This window comes from Fukomys damarensis, unplaced genomic scaffold (genome assembly GCF_012274545.1).
Source record: "Fukomys damarensis isolate Sample0158 unplaced genomic scaffold, DMR_v1.0_HiC HiC_scaffold_23, whole genome shotgun sequence".
Classification (NCBI taxonomy): domain Eukaryota; kingdom Metazoa; phylum Chordata; class Mammalia; order Rodentia; family Bathyergidae; genus Fukomys; species Fukomys damarensis.
Window position 1 is genome coordinate 38,292,863 of NW_022900935.1, and position 15,166 is coordinate 38,308,028.

Consider the following 15,166-nt stretch of genomic DNA (forward strand, 5'->3'; position numbering starts at 1 on the left):
TACTCAATGGTTTTAGTCGATTACTAACAGGGGAAATATCCTATTTCACCAAAGTAAGTTAATACTTGGCCTTTAAGCTTCTCTAATTTTCTCATGTGAGCCAGAGCTACATCTCCAGGCGGTTTCTGCAACACCGACCTATTCCCACCTAGCCACTGTTCACGCAGACTGGGAGGACAGGAAGAATGGTTCTCCTTCTAGGGGTACCAATGGTGTTTACTGCTCCTCTGTCTCACAGTTAAGTAGTAATTAAAAATAATTGTAAAAATTGTATTTCTTCCTGTAGTTTTTTTTTTAAAGCAGATTACTAGGTAAATGCTATTACTTAGTATTTCAACATTAAAACCTTCCCTCTTGCTTAGTTTATTTAAGCTCTGAAGAATGTTTGTTGCTCTTTCATTTGATTTATCTCCACATCCTTTCTGTAGCTGGTTTAAATAAATCAGGGGCTTTAAAGAGATTAGCTCAAAGCCTTTGAAAGATGGACTTAGAAATTATGGTTTAAGCACAAGCTGTGATTGAGAAAAATAAAAGGCAAACAAACACAAAAAAATTCAAACTTGTACTCATTAAGACATAGATTTATGTAAAGCAATTCCAAACATACAGGAGTTGTGAAAACAGCCTCTCTGCAAGGGCTGAGGGGAACAGCACTTCCTGTTCTCAACCACTAGAATGTGTAGGACACAAGCCTCACATGTGCCTGTACAATGCAGAGTGACCACTGGTGAAGAAAATCATTGCTCATTTACAAAGACTCTGATCAGTTCAGTCTGACTGTGGATGTGGGGAGGTAAACTTCACAGGTAAGTTAACCTAGCAACAAATACTTGGACCAAATGATACACTCCAAACAGCCCTTGTGGAATTCTGTACAGCACTCCCCTGTATGTCACAATGTCTTATGTTCCAGGACATAAGACAATTAAGAAAGTACTAGTAGGGATAAAAAGAAGAAATTCTTTTTAATGGGCCTTAAAAAGAACTTTTTTATATATGAATGAATCCACAAAAACAAAACAGCAAAAAATTAACAAGCAGGCTTCCTCGAATAATAAAGTATTATAAATGGTTACTTTTTTCATTTTCTTTAAATACATAAATGGACTGCTGAATCCCATAAGGTTTTTCAGAGTAACCAGGAGACAAAAATGCAAACAAACAAACAAACAACAACACATAATACCTTGAAGAAAAAGTGATCCTTGTATGCACTGCCACTTAAAATCAAATCCTCAAAAACAAATACAGGGAAATGCTTTCATTAAAATATTGCAAACTATGTGTTATTACTTGGCTTAACAAAATAGAAACCTTTTTGCCAAAAAGTCTAAATATGTTGGCAATTCTTCTTCCAAGGCTAACTTCAAAGTATACTTAGCCCGGGAGTATGTCACTTTCAAATGCTCCCTGCTCCCCCAGAGTAGCTATCTATCATCTACCATCTCTCTCTTTTCCCCCCTTTTCTCCTCCTTCAAATAAATCATCTTCTCTTAGTTTTTTTTTTTAAAAAAAGTATGCTTAGCCTGTATAGATATACCCGGTACAGAAAATTGGTCCACTGTCTTTTTAGGAATGGCAGAAAAACAAAGTAATACTGAATTTAATCACCCATTCTGGCTATAATTGACTTCTTCCCAGAAAACTTAGTGTGTCTCAAAATAATGATCTGGAGGTCAGAACTTTCAGTTCTATTCCCCAGACCTCAAGGGAAGAGAGGGTCTAGAAATTAGGTCCAATCACTAATGGCCAATGAGTTCTTCCTCAGCCACACCCACATAATGGAACCTCCATTAGAAACAGTAAATGACTGGGTTCAGTGGGCTACAAATTAGAGAGTGTGTCTTCATGCCAGGAGGGCCCCGCGCTCCAGTTCGAGGAGACAGAAGCTTCAGTGCTCAGGACCTTACTGGACCTTGACCTATGTACCTACTCATGTAGCTGTTCGTTAGCATACTTTATTGGAATTTCTATAATGAACCAGAAAATGTGCCTCCCTGAGCTCTGTGAGCCATTATAGCCAATTACAGAACCTGAGGAGAGGGTAGTGAGAAGCCCTAATTCATGGCTCCTCGGTCACAAGTAAGAAGGCCAGGGCTTGCGACTGGAATATAAAGTGGGGGTGTCTTGTGGGACTTGAGTCCCAATCGGTCTTAGTGGGGTCTGTGCCAACTACGCCAAGTTAGTGTCACAGCTGAATTGCAGGATACCCAGCCAGCATCTACAGAGACTGGGGAAGACCCACAAAGTTGGTGCCACCAGATTGTGAGTGCAGGAAACAGGGTTTCTGTCTATATGTAAAGAACTCAGTACCAACTGATGTCCAACAGGCATCCAAAGATATCAGCTATTTATCTTTATTTTGTCTTACGTACATCTCAAAGGCAATCTCTCTCCCTGTGTTAATAGCCATTAGAGTAAAAACAGGCACACTGGCGGGGAATTCCAGGAAGTGCTTTCCCAGCACACTGTAATTAGTTTGCCCTGAATAAGCATAGACTAAAAAGCTGCTCTGGAAAGCAGCAAGGAATGATAAAAACATGGAATGACACCTCTAATTGCAGAAATGTCGCTTGGTCTCCACAATGCAAAAGGGGTAAAAGGGGGCTGACCAGACCATCTCCTCCCACCTTTGAGATTTACTGTTTCCATTTTTACTGTTTATCCTCAAGGACTTCTAGTTTGCCGTAATGTAAAATGAAAATGGCAGCAATCTTCATTCTGATGACTTCCAAACACTATTGTATGAAGTAAATGCCAAAATAATTTAAAACTACAAAGTAAGACACTATATAAGATTTTATCACTGGGTTATTTGAAATGGTTTCAGGTAAACCATGGGCCAAATGACATCCTCTGAAGTCAGCCACTTCTGTGGAGCTGCTAGTGCAGGAGGAATGCTTTTGTATAAAAAAAACATGGAAGGGGTGGTGCCACTGACTACCTCGCAAGCACAAGGTCCTGAGTTCAATCCCCAATACCAAAAATAAGAAAAATACAGAAGCCTGGTTCCCCTGGTTTGTTCGCTAAAACAAGTTACCACACGTAGGTCATAAGAGTTATAACTTAATCTACTCCATTTTGAAAGGTTAATTAAAATGTTAAAAATATTCTTCAAGCAACACGTCTTACAAAAGTAAGAACAGGTACGGATCATCTTATGGCAGCACAGGAGCTCTCCATCAGGGTTCAAACACTAGTGCCACCGGTAAGGGAATGGATATTGACTGCTCACCTTGTCTTGTAAGGAGAAGGTTCCAGGAAAACCAGCAAAGAGAAACCTGTTCTTGACTTTCAACTTCCCTAAATTTGCTGCAATCAGGTTATTTGATCTGGAACTTTCTGGGATCAGAAGAACTGGGGCACCAGCCTCAATATCCAGGAGAACCCGAGAACAGCGCTGAGCTTGATCTCTCACCTGAAAGGGAAGGAAAATTATTTAGCAGCTCAATTATTTCGCTGATTTTATCATCAGCTAACCTCAGGTTCCCAAAAGTTTCATGAATGTATTTATTTATTTAAGTTTTTTGAGACAGGGTCTCGATATGTAGTTCAGGCTGGCCTTGAATTCATTATGTAGCCCTGCTAGCCTTGAACTCACAGTGATCCTCCTGCTTCAGTCTCCTAAGTTTTGAGATTATAGGCAGATACTACCACACACAGCTCATGAATTGATAAAACAACTGAAAAATTACACAGAGCATATTCTACAACCACCAGAGAGTTCAGTCAGAAATCAATAACAAGATGATAATGGAAAATCCCTAAATGCTTGAAAATTAAAATATTCATTTCTAAAGAACCTATGGGTCAAAAAAGAAACCACAGGAAAATAGAAAAATATTTGCACCAAAATAATAAAGACAATATATTAAAATTTATTCACCCATAAACTCACACGTAAAAATAGTGGTTGCAAGGGCTGGGGATTTAGCTCAGTGGTGCCACCACCCACCTTGCAAGTGGAAGGTCCTGAGTTCAATGCCTGGCACCCAAAAAAAAGTGCCTGCAGGAAAATATGCACCATTAAATGCTTATTTTAGAAAGAATGAAGATTTTTTAAATTAATATTTGAAACTTGCACCTTAAGAAATTAGAAAAAGAGGGCTGGAGATTTAGCTTGGTGGTGCTGCACCTGCTTTGCAAGTGTAGGGTGCTGAGTTCGATCCCTGGTACCAAAAAAAATTTTTTTTAGAAAAAGAAAAGAAAATCAAACCTAAAGTAGAAGGAAAAAGATAATAATGAGCAGAAATCAATGACAGAAAACAAACAAAAAAATCAAGTATGTGTTTATAGAATGCTGGGCCCAGCAACAACAGACTATGCTTCTTTTCAAGTCCAAATGGCATATTTGCTAAGAGTAAGCCTAAGCTAGACTACAGGTCTCAATAAAATGGTTAGGTAAAAGAATGATAAAACTTCAAAAAACAAAAACCTAGCTAAGTTAATAAAGCAGGAAAAAAGTAGGAAAGAAAAACTGCCAAAATCTGAAAGGGATGGGGAGCACTGCTACAGAACTTACTGATATTAAGAAGAAAGGGAACCTCCAAACGTTTATTTCTTTAAAAAAATAAGGAACTTACCTACAGTTAACATCTTGTTTAACTGTGAATGCCTGAATGTCTGCCCTACAAAGCAAGAATATCCAGTCTCCTCACTTCTATTCAACATGGTACTGTGTAAAAAGGTAAAAAGAAGAAATAAAAAGAATCTTAGCTGGGAAAAAGTAAAACTCGTGTTTTCAGACAACCTAATCATCTATGTAGAAAGTGCTCAAGAATTTAAAGAAACTAGAGGGGCAGCGGATTTAGCTCAGTGGCACCATGTCTGCCTCGCAAGCACAAGGTCCTCAGTTCAATCCCTGGTACCACCAAAAAAAAAAGAATTCAGAGGAACTAGAATAAGGAAATTTAGCAAGGCTACAAGGTACAAAGTCAACAGGTCAATACACAAAAGCTAACAGTACTTCTCAACTTTCAACAAACAATTGAACATTAAAATTCTTATTAAGTTGCTATCCTGTTCAATAACATCAAAAACTAGTTATATAGAGCCAACCATGGTGGCACATGCCTGTAATCCAAGCACTAAGGAGGCTGAGGTAAGAAAACTGCCATGAGTTTCAGGCCAATGTAAGCAACATAGTGAGTTCAAGACCAATCTGAACTATATATATATATCTATAGTGAGACCCTGCCTCAAAAAAGTTTTTTTTGGTGCTAGGGATAAATTTAACTAAACATGTAAAATTGGCACAACCCAAAATATAAAACATTACTAAAATTAAAATTAAATGGAGACTGATAACCACACTCAAGGAGCCAAAATCTCAGTATTGTTAGGATATAAATTTTCCACAAAATGATCTACAGATCCAGTGTCATCCCAAGCAAAATTATTACAAAGATTGACAAGCAACTCTAAAATTCACATGGAAATGCAGAGAATGTAGAATATACCAAATAATCTTGAAGACAGTTTCTTACATTAAGCACAGTCATCACGAGACTCAGCAATTCCTCTCCTAGGTATTCACTCAGGAGAAACAAACTCGTACAGCCACACAAAGACAGCAATGTGAATGTTCACGGTGGCTTTGTTTTTCACAGCCAAACACTGGAAAACACCCAGATGTTCTCAAGTGGGCCAGTGGGTAAGCACGCTGCGTTATATTCACACGATGCAATACTAGCCGGCAATAAAAAGAAATGAGCTGCTGCTGCCCAGAACAATGTGCATGGACCTCCAATGCATCTCGCTAAGTGAAGGAAGCCAGACACAAATGACTGCGCACTGCAACTTCACTAGGCACAACTCTTTTCAAAAGGCAAAACTACTGTGATAGTGAGCAGAGCCAGGGCTTCCAGAGCACAGGGGTAAGGCAGGATGACACTTCCTTCGATGTCAGAAATGTTCTAATTCTTGACTGCAGCTGAGATTTACAAAACTGCATACAACTGTCAAAAGTCATTGAACTATGCTTTAAACTGGTTGTTTATTTTATGTAAATTCATCACAATAAAGCTGGCAAAAGTATACTGTATTATAAATGGATAATCAATAATTACTGAAACATTTAATGATGTGGAAATTGTTGCTTATACATTATTATACTGATCAATGGAAAGAATATATACATAAAGTAGGAACAAGACAGATACTGTAATTGTCTACCTTTTGCTTATCCATATTTTTAATCTCCTATTTAAAAAGTATTATTTTAATTGACAAAAATTATACATAAATTTGTATTACTTTTTAAAAAGAGAAAGCTATAACATCACAAAATATTTTTTGATAGGTCAAGTACATAAGTCAGAACATTTTACAGAAAATAAATACTGTTTTCATTTCCCAAATATATGTGATTTCGTTATAAATCCCTGGCTAGTGCCTTTGTTTTCAAGTACGTTTTAGAATTATAAATTAAATCATATTCACAGTAGAAAATTTTAGAGGAAAAAAGCAAAGAAAAGAAAACAAATCACCCCTAAATCACCTCCAGAGATAAATCCTGCTGCCATTTTGTCAGGTTAGCATGGAAATTAAGAAACTCTGACACCTAACTGCCTGTATGTGGCAAAACCCAAACTCCAGATTTTTGTCCCAATATTTCTAAATTGCAGTATCACTTCTTAGCTCCATCAAAAATCTGCACTCCCTGCCAAAAGCACTAGCATATACCTGTAATGCCAGGACTGAGGGAGGCTGAGGAAGAATGATTACAAATTCAAGTCCAATCTGGGAAACATGATTCAAAATAAATAAATAAAAAGATCTGAGATTGTAGCCCAATGTGAAGGTCCTGGGTTCAATTTCCCGTACTGCAAAAGAAAAATCTGTACTTATGTTGCTTAGTGAATAAAGAAATTCAACAAATATAAAAAATGTAAAGTAGAAGACATAGGAAAATTGTATTTCTCAAGTAAACTATAAAGGAAATAATTTATATTTAACCAAATCAGATCTAGTATAACATATTTTTAACAGTTCAAATATCAAAATTTAAAAGAAATGTAAAATCACATTGGTTTATAATTTACAAACATCAGAAAAGCAAAATAAAAACAGATTCCCACTGTAAGTCAAATAAATACACCTTTCTCCTGCAATTCAATATTAGAAAAAAAGGAATTTAAAATTCAAAGTAGCCACTTAATCTTAACAAATGAAAGTAGATCTTTAGCTCTCTCTGTAAATCTAAGTAATTCAAACAAGTAGATTAAAGATTCTTGAGAAGATCAGCTTTTCTCTAAGCCTACATTTAACAATGCTCAAGATAGAAAGACAGGGCCAGGGATTTAGTGCAGTGGCACCATGCCTACCTTGCAAGCACAAGGTCCTAAGTTTGATCCCCAATACCAAAAAAAAAAAAAAAAAGAAAAGAAAAAAAGAAAGAAAGAAAGAAAGAAAGACATTCCTCTGACTTTCTACTTGTCTTATTTAATTTGATAAAGCAAAATATACCCCAGGAAGTTAGGTCCAATTATTCAGTAAAGAACAAGTGTCTCATTTCCTAATCCAAACAATTCACAGTTAAGATTTACGACCATTTAAACCACACATGTAAAAATAACTGATTTAAGCATACTAATTCTAATGGATAACATTTAGCAGAGTTGTACTAAAAGTCACAAAAAGTATACATAGCTTTCATCAAACAATACCAATACCATAAAAATACTTCCAAAAAAAAAATAAAAAACAAAAAAAATTCTGTGTCACAAAGATAATCAACGAAAGAATAAAAAAGATAATCAGAGAAGTATTACTTATAGAATGAAAAAGTCAAAACAAATTTTTTCAACATTAAAAAATAGAGAAAAAAATAGGGCAATGCGGGCTGGAGATGTAGCTCAGGGGTTAAGAATATGTGCAGCACCAAGAGACAACCTACTCATACACACGGGTCATTTAAGATGTGAAAAGGGAAGTAGAAACAATTAAGATGTGGCACAGACATGTATTAAATCCCCACAATGAATGTCATCACATTATGTACTACAAACATGTACTGATAAACACTTTTTCTATTAATTTTTTTGAAAGATTAAGATAAAGCCAGGCATGGAGGCACACACCTGTGATCCCATCAGTTAGGAAACTGAGACAGCAGGATCACCCCGAGATCAAGGCCGGCCTGGGCTACACAGTGAGTTCAAGGCCAGACTAAACTACAAAGCAAAGGGCTGGGATGTAGTTAAGTGGCACCGTACCTGCCTGGCAAGTGCAAGGTCCTGAGTTCAATCCCCAGTACAGGGGGAAAAACAAAACAAAACACCTACTTCTGAACTACAAAGCAAGACCCTATCTTTAAAAATAAAAAAAGATAAAAACATTATTCTTTCAATCTGGGGCTGTAGCTCAGTGGTAGAACACCTACCTACTATGCACAAAGCCCTGGGTTTGATCCCCAGCACCACACACACAAAAAAATCTAATAAATATATGTGTTATTCTTTCAATTTATGCTACTTTTTCAAACAACTATGCAGCTGATGGGTATATTTATTAACTTCTTTAGATTTCATTATTCTGTAAATGGAAACACAGGTGTTTCTTTTGGCCTACTACATACGATGCAAAATGACCAAGGCATTAATGTTGCAACTGAAAATTCGGAAACTTTTAATCCACTTGCAAAAGAAACAAAAACAAACCTACTACTAAAGTCCTAAAGGGCCCAGACAACTTAAGTGTTACCTGTAAATTTCCTGTGTCTTTATTATAGAAAGCTAAAGCTAAACTTTATGCAGAATTATAGTAAAGTGAAATATAGTAACTAAGGAACAAAACTCTCGAATTACTAACCTGCTACACAAAGGACTCATGAATAAGTATAAGTGACCTTTACTTTTACAGTGAAATTTTCCAGATGTATCTCTGCAGGTTTCTAAGTTCTACTGATCAATCAAATCGAAAAAGTGACTGGAAGAAGGGAAGCTACTCACAGTCTGGCCCTCCACAGCAGCTCGCTGGCGCCCCAGGACATCCTGCAACTGAGTGAAGTGCTGGATGAAGGCCACCACCTCGGCCTGGAAGCGCTGAGTGTGCACGTACTGCACAGAGGCCATCCGCAGACTCAGCCGCACATCGTGCTCCCTCCGGAGCAGTGGGTCAGGCTGCCCGTATCTGGGAAGAGGACAAAGATGTGATCAAAACCACAGCAAGACACGAGTCAGAGCTTGCCTAGATGACAGCCTCGATGTTTAAAGAGAAACCTCCACAAATGAATCCCTTCTCAAGCAACGTGTGGAGGTAACCCCCAGATGCTGTGATACTCAGGGCTGCAGGTGACAGGCAGCTCTAGGCCTGGAGCTCACCCAGAGGCCACCTGTAGCTGTGACCTCCCGCCATCTCTCTTCCCTGTCCTAGAGGAAAGGGAGTTTCCTGCTGTGGCTTTCCTGGCAGACTATGACAATATGGACTTGAAAGATAATGATAAAAAAGAAGTCTATGGGGGCCGGGGATTTAGCTCAGCAGTTTGGTGGCCTGCCTTGAAGCAAGGACCCGAGTTCAATCCCTGGTACCAAAAAAAGAGAAGTCTATGAACTGATGGGTTAAAAAAAAAAAAAACTAGGCCTCATAACCAGTGTCTCTGGGAAAAATCTTCTGGAGGCAGAAGTCTTTTTACTTCAGGGAAATCAAGGGAGAATGGACTCTCGATTTAAATAGGAAGACTTCTATAACTTTTAAATTCAACAGGGCATGATACCATAAAACTAAGAAATTATTAGACAGTATGTAGTCAAAATGGGAACAGAAATTCACATTTGTTAAGCACCCATTTTGTGCCAAACTACAAGAGTTTTACATTAATTATCTCATTTACAGTAGAACCACGCCACTGCAGTATGTAATACGAACAAATCAATCTCAATTCTTATGCAAGTGTGGTACCGTTCTACAGGATGTCTGATAACCCTGAAAAGGTCCTGAAACTTTGTTTTCTTTTCTTTTCTTTTTTTTCCAAGGCTAGGGATTGAAACCAGAGCATCCCACATGCTAGGCAAGGGCTCTAACACTGAGCTATAACCCCAGCCCACAGATATCTTTTGGAATAGTTTCCCTCAATTCTGGATGAACATTAGCACATTAAAAGGGGAAGAGGGGACAGCCTAACCACCAGCCTAGGCCAATTAAACCACAACATAGGGGCAGACTTAGACATCCATATTTTCTTACATATTTTCAGAGAGAAAAGCACATCTAAAACTCCCTGTCTTTTGAGAAAATCATTCTTTAAAATGCAGACAGGTATACAGATGTCTTCTAAAATCTAAGATCAAAAGGATTCAACATAAATCATGTTTATAAATAAAATTAACTTATTAAATCATTCCAAAACTCTGAGAGCTACATAAAAGCTGAGCAATGATCCAAGTCCCCTCATTATTTATCCAGAAAAACTGATGCACAGAGATTGACTTGCCTGAGGTCACAGACATCAGCCGGCAAAAGGCCAGGCCTTCTAATAATTAGAATGATTTCAATAGTACCTCACCTATTTATAATGCCTGAACAGCCCACTTAGATACAGATCTTTAATGAAAGTCAACATAAATCAGGACTCCTCACAACAAGATCTTTACAACTTTTCCTAAGAAGATAAAATTGTCTTCAACTTTTCCTCATTGGTGAGCCAGTAAGAACTTTAACTCTTTCACGACGGGGGTGTAGGTCGTACATCTCACCACCGGATGGCTTAAACCATCAGTGGTACCTGCAACGCTGTCCCATCAGGAGGCTTTTCATTAATTTTATTAGTAAAAAGTCCATTAACAGGAATTAGATCTGTCTGTACCACCATGGCACAAGCTGTCTGACGCGACAGTCATGCAAGTGCCATTGGTGATTGACGCCAGTGGCAATACGCTTAACAGCAAGTGATTATGCAACACCATCAAGAAGGAGAGGATCGGTATCTTACTTAAAAGCCTGGAAGATAAGCGCCTCTTCCCCACTCGTGGTGAACCGTTCTCTGTAGAACTCTCCGTGGGAGGTGAGGTCACTCAGAGAAAGACTCCCGATGCTTCCCTGCAAGGCCAGGTCTCCCTCTGGGGATGTTAAAATGACATCAGTCGTATGTGTTATGCTTCCCTGCAAGGCCAGGTCTCCCTCTGGGGATGTTAAAATGACATCAGGTTCGTATGTACCTCTTTGCATCACACTGTTAGTATGTCAGGGACAACAAATAAAACTAAATGGCAGAAGCAAATTTCCATACAGTAATTTATTTTATGCAATATTTCAGAGATTCTATACTCAAGTCCAAAGAGAGGTAAAATAGTATAGCAACCTCAGGCATAAACATTAAGAGGGAAATTAAAGTAAATGTAGGGCCAGGGATTTAGCTTAGTGGTTCCACTGCCTGCCTTGCTGCCTTTCAAGCACAAGGACCCGAGTTCAATCCCCGGTACCAAGAAAAAAAATAAAGTAAATACATACACAATTTAAAGGACAAAACATTTATAAATACAGATGAAAACGTAATCTACTGTGAGTTACACCATTAATTATAAATCAGTAACATGACACAAGGCCTAATAATTGCATTATGGATACAAGAATGAAAGAGGAGGGCCGGGGATGTAGCTCAGCAGTGCAGCACGTGCCTGGCAAACACAAGGCCCCGAGTTCAATTCCCAGTACCAATAAATAAATAAATACATGAAAGAGGAAGTGTCAGAGAAGTATGTCAGGCAGTCAGGCAACATTAAGTGGGTTTTACCATGGTTTAATAAAAGAGAAAAAGCAAAGAAGCTGCCAAGACACTGGAGACCCAGATTTGAAATGTGGCTGATTTACAGTAGTAAAGCCCTGGAAGGGAGGTAAAGAGATAAGGGACAACTGTGTGGATATGAAAAGGAATATTCTGAATTGCTGCTTCTGTGAAACACAATGTGTCACTATTATCCCAAAAGTGTCACTACTACTGCTAAGGTGCACACCTCAGCATGCTGCTGAAGCTCCCTGAGAACTGGAAGCACATACTTATGTCTAATTCCTACTCTCCTCTAACAAAAAATACCCAAGCTTCTCCCACTCTTAAAGACCAATCTCTCCCTATAAGCTTTTCTAAAATAATTTACACTAGGAGCCAGGCATGGTGGCACACACCTGCAATCTCAGCTCTCAGGAGACTGAGGCAGGAGGCTAATGGCAAGTTTGAGGCCAGCCTGGTCTACACGTTAAATTCAAGGCGAGCCTAAATTATATAGGAAGGCTCTGTATCAAAAGGACCAAAATAAATAAATAAATGAATTAAACAAGATACAATAATTTACAATACACATGAAACTTCAGTTTTCAGTTCATTCCTTCCCCAAATGACACTGTCATTTCTACTACAATGTCAACATTTGAGATTTATAATCTACACTCCTAGACTATTACATATTCTTTGTGAAGGAAATAATGTTTTAATCCAGACTTTATAAATCTCTACCATTTAGACTTGATGTAGTTACTCACTGTGTTCTGGTTAAGAATTTGAGCCCACAGAACTCCACCAGCAAGAATGTCAGCTTTGCTACCCTATCCTCCTGTGTAACACCATGCAGGTCTTCTCTGGGTAGCTCTCCCATCTGAGACTACAGACACAATGACCACGGCCCTGGCTGCCCAGACAGCCCTGCGCTATACACCTGTTTTCCAGGTCTAGTTACTAATGCCCCTTGTCATTCTCAAAAATATCCCAACTATTAAATCAGCCAGGCATGGTGCCACACGCCTATAATCTCAGTACTCAGGACACTGAGGCAGGAGGATTGGCATGAGTTCAAGGCCAGCCTGGGCTACATAGTGAGTTCAAGACCAACCTGGACTGCACAGTGAGACCCTGTCTCAAAAAAAACAACTATAAGGACCAGGGATTTAGCTCAGTGGCACCATGCCTGCCTGGCAAGCACAAAGTCCTGAGTTCGATCCCTGGTACAAAAAAAAAAAAAAAACTATACAAGATGCTTGGGGTGGAAGTAGGAAAGGAGCAAAAGAAGGTTGTTATGCCAGACCCCTGCATTTTTAACAAGCTATCTATTCTGAGACAGTATTTGAGGGCTCACACCATAAATTATGGTCAGACAATCAAGCCAATGACACACGCCTTACATAGCATGAAAAGACAAATGGATTTCTGTTGGGATATTCTCAAATGCCAGCTTTTTCAACTTTGACTTTTCCCCCCCACTTACCAATCATTTCCAGGTGTGCTGCCAATTTGGACACATTCGCTTTAGCAAGCTCACTGGTAGTCTTATTGAGCACGAGAGAGAGTGAATGAACCTAGGAATGCAGAAGACAAAGCAAGACCAATATTACGAGGGGAAAAGGAGCATCTTTCAAAGAAAACAGCAGAACAACATCAAGGAAGATACAGAAAGGCTTGAGAAATGTGCAGGTAAAGCTTTTCAGGATGTCAGTTTCATTTCTGCTGTGTCTCCCCAGTCAAACTGTGACCTGCTGACAGAGCTGACGAGAAAACAGCCCAAGCAGGCAGCCAGGATCCCAGGTTCCATGGCATCTTCTACGTGCTTACCTCGTCTGTGATCTGTTAGTGATGCTGTACCCATAAAACAACCTTCCCACTTTGGGATTCATTGTAAACACTGAGCAATTCTGCAGTAACTCAGATTTATAAGGAAAAAGTATCTCACCTAAGAAATCTATCAAGGTAAAATGATGAAAGTGATTTAGAATCCTGCCCAATGCCTTTGAAAAAGTATTGAGCAGAAGCTTCTGTTGACCAAACAGGACTTCATCTAGGAACCACCAGCAAAGACTCCTTACTGGGGACAACTATAAACAGAAGGAAAACAAAATCTTCTGCCTTGGACTGACATTCTTTAAATAAATTTAATATTGTAATTATAACCACTAAAAATATTTATGTGTCTCAAGACTTGTTGAGTTAGGTCTCAAGCTATTTTTCTCTAAAAACTACCACTGGGCACTGACTGAAGAGAAGGTGGGAGAGAAGAGAAGACACACAGCAATTCAGTCTCATCCTCCAGCTCCCATTCACCGCTGCCAAACGCAGTGACCCTGGGCAAGGCAGCTCCAGTTCCCTCGCAGTATGATTTTTGGCAGAAGCCACAGAAAGAAAGATCTTAAGGCATCAAGAGCATCACAAAGTGGGGAAATAAAAACAAAAGCTAGTTCAATCACCAAAATAACATCTACTGGGTCTAAAACTGCACTGTCTGGAGTACAGCCATCACTGCCTGAACCCACTCGTAGCATGCATCTTGGGGTCACTATAAGAGGTGCTGGCTCTCAGAGACCTCCGGCCTCGGGGCAACAGGAAGCGCTCAGCACCAGCTGGGACAAGACTTTACCCAGAAGCTGCACCTGAATCTGCTTCCCTAGGGGTAACTTCCATTTGTATGTAAAGACAAGAGACAAGCAAAGTCAGATGGTCAAACAAGCAAAGAGACAAACCCAGATTGTAGGACATTCTCAAGACACTAACCCCATCTGTCTAGAAAGTCAACTGTGTGGACAGAATAAAAAGGGGAGGGGGCTGGTTTACTTTAAGTAAAACAGATCTATAAAATGTGACAGAAGGCCATGTGTGGCGGAACACACCTGCAATCTACAATCCACAATCCAGGGCATTTGTGAAAAACTCAGGGAAATCTGAGTGTGGAGTGGCAGGTGTTAGATAATACAAGGCATTTCTGTTAATGTAGTTCAATGTGACATGTATTGTGGTTATGTAAAAAAAATGCCCATTCTTTACTAGAAATGAATGTGTAAATATATCGAGGTGAAATGATATGGTATCTGGAATTTGCTTTAAAATACCTGACCAAAGACAAAAGGGAAATAAAGTAAATGTGACGAATTACAAGGTTGGGTGCATGGGGGTTTGTTATACTCTTTCTCTATAACATACTTGAAATTTTTCACAATAAAAATATTTTTCAAAACTTCTTATTTCAAAATGTACACTGTTGAGGGGCCGTTTTCCTAGTCCTGTTCTTCAGCAGAACCAGCCCCCAGGGCACACTCTGCCTCAATACAGAAGAGCAGGCTTCCTGCAGCGGACCAGCACAAGCACAAGGACCAAGGCAAGGACCAAGTCACCAGCACACGAGGTCCAACCAGACTGCAAGCACTGCATCTCCACACCCCTGGCTAAGCGCAAGGTGTCAGTGGCCTGGGA

The 15,166-nt window shown here is 39.2% G+C and overlaps 1 protein-coding gene across 8 annotated transcripts in view; it reads right to left on the reverse strand.

Moving 5' to 3' along the window:
* Positions 1 to 15,166, reverse strand: part of Vps13d (vacuolar protein sorting 13 homolog D) — a 235,713-nt gene that overhangs the window by 178,073 nt on the left and 42,474 nt on the right. For all 8 annotated transcript variants that reach the window (XM_010628171.3, XM_010628172.3, XM_010628169.3 and 5 more), the window contains exons 21-24: positions 13,194 to 13,284; positions 10,931 to 11,057; positions 8,952 to 9,132; positions 3,236 to 3,418 (exon numbers count right to left, since the gene is read on the reverse strand). In XM_010628171.3, the coding sequence (XP_010626473.1) occupies positions 3,236 to 3,418; positions 8,952 to 9,132; positions 10,931 to 11,057; positions 13,194 to 13,284 (582 nt within the window). The remainder of the gene's footprint in view (positions 1 to 3,235; positions 3,419 to 8,951; positions 9,133 to 10,930; positions 11,058 to 13,193; positions 13,285 to 15,166) is intronic.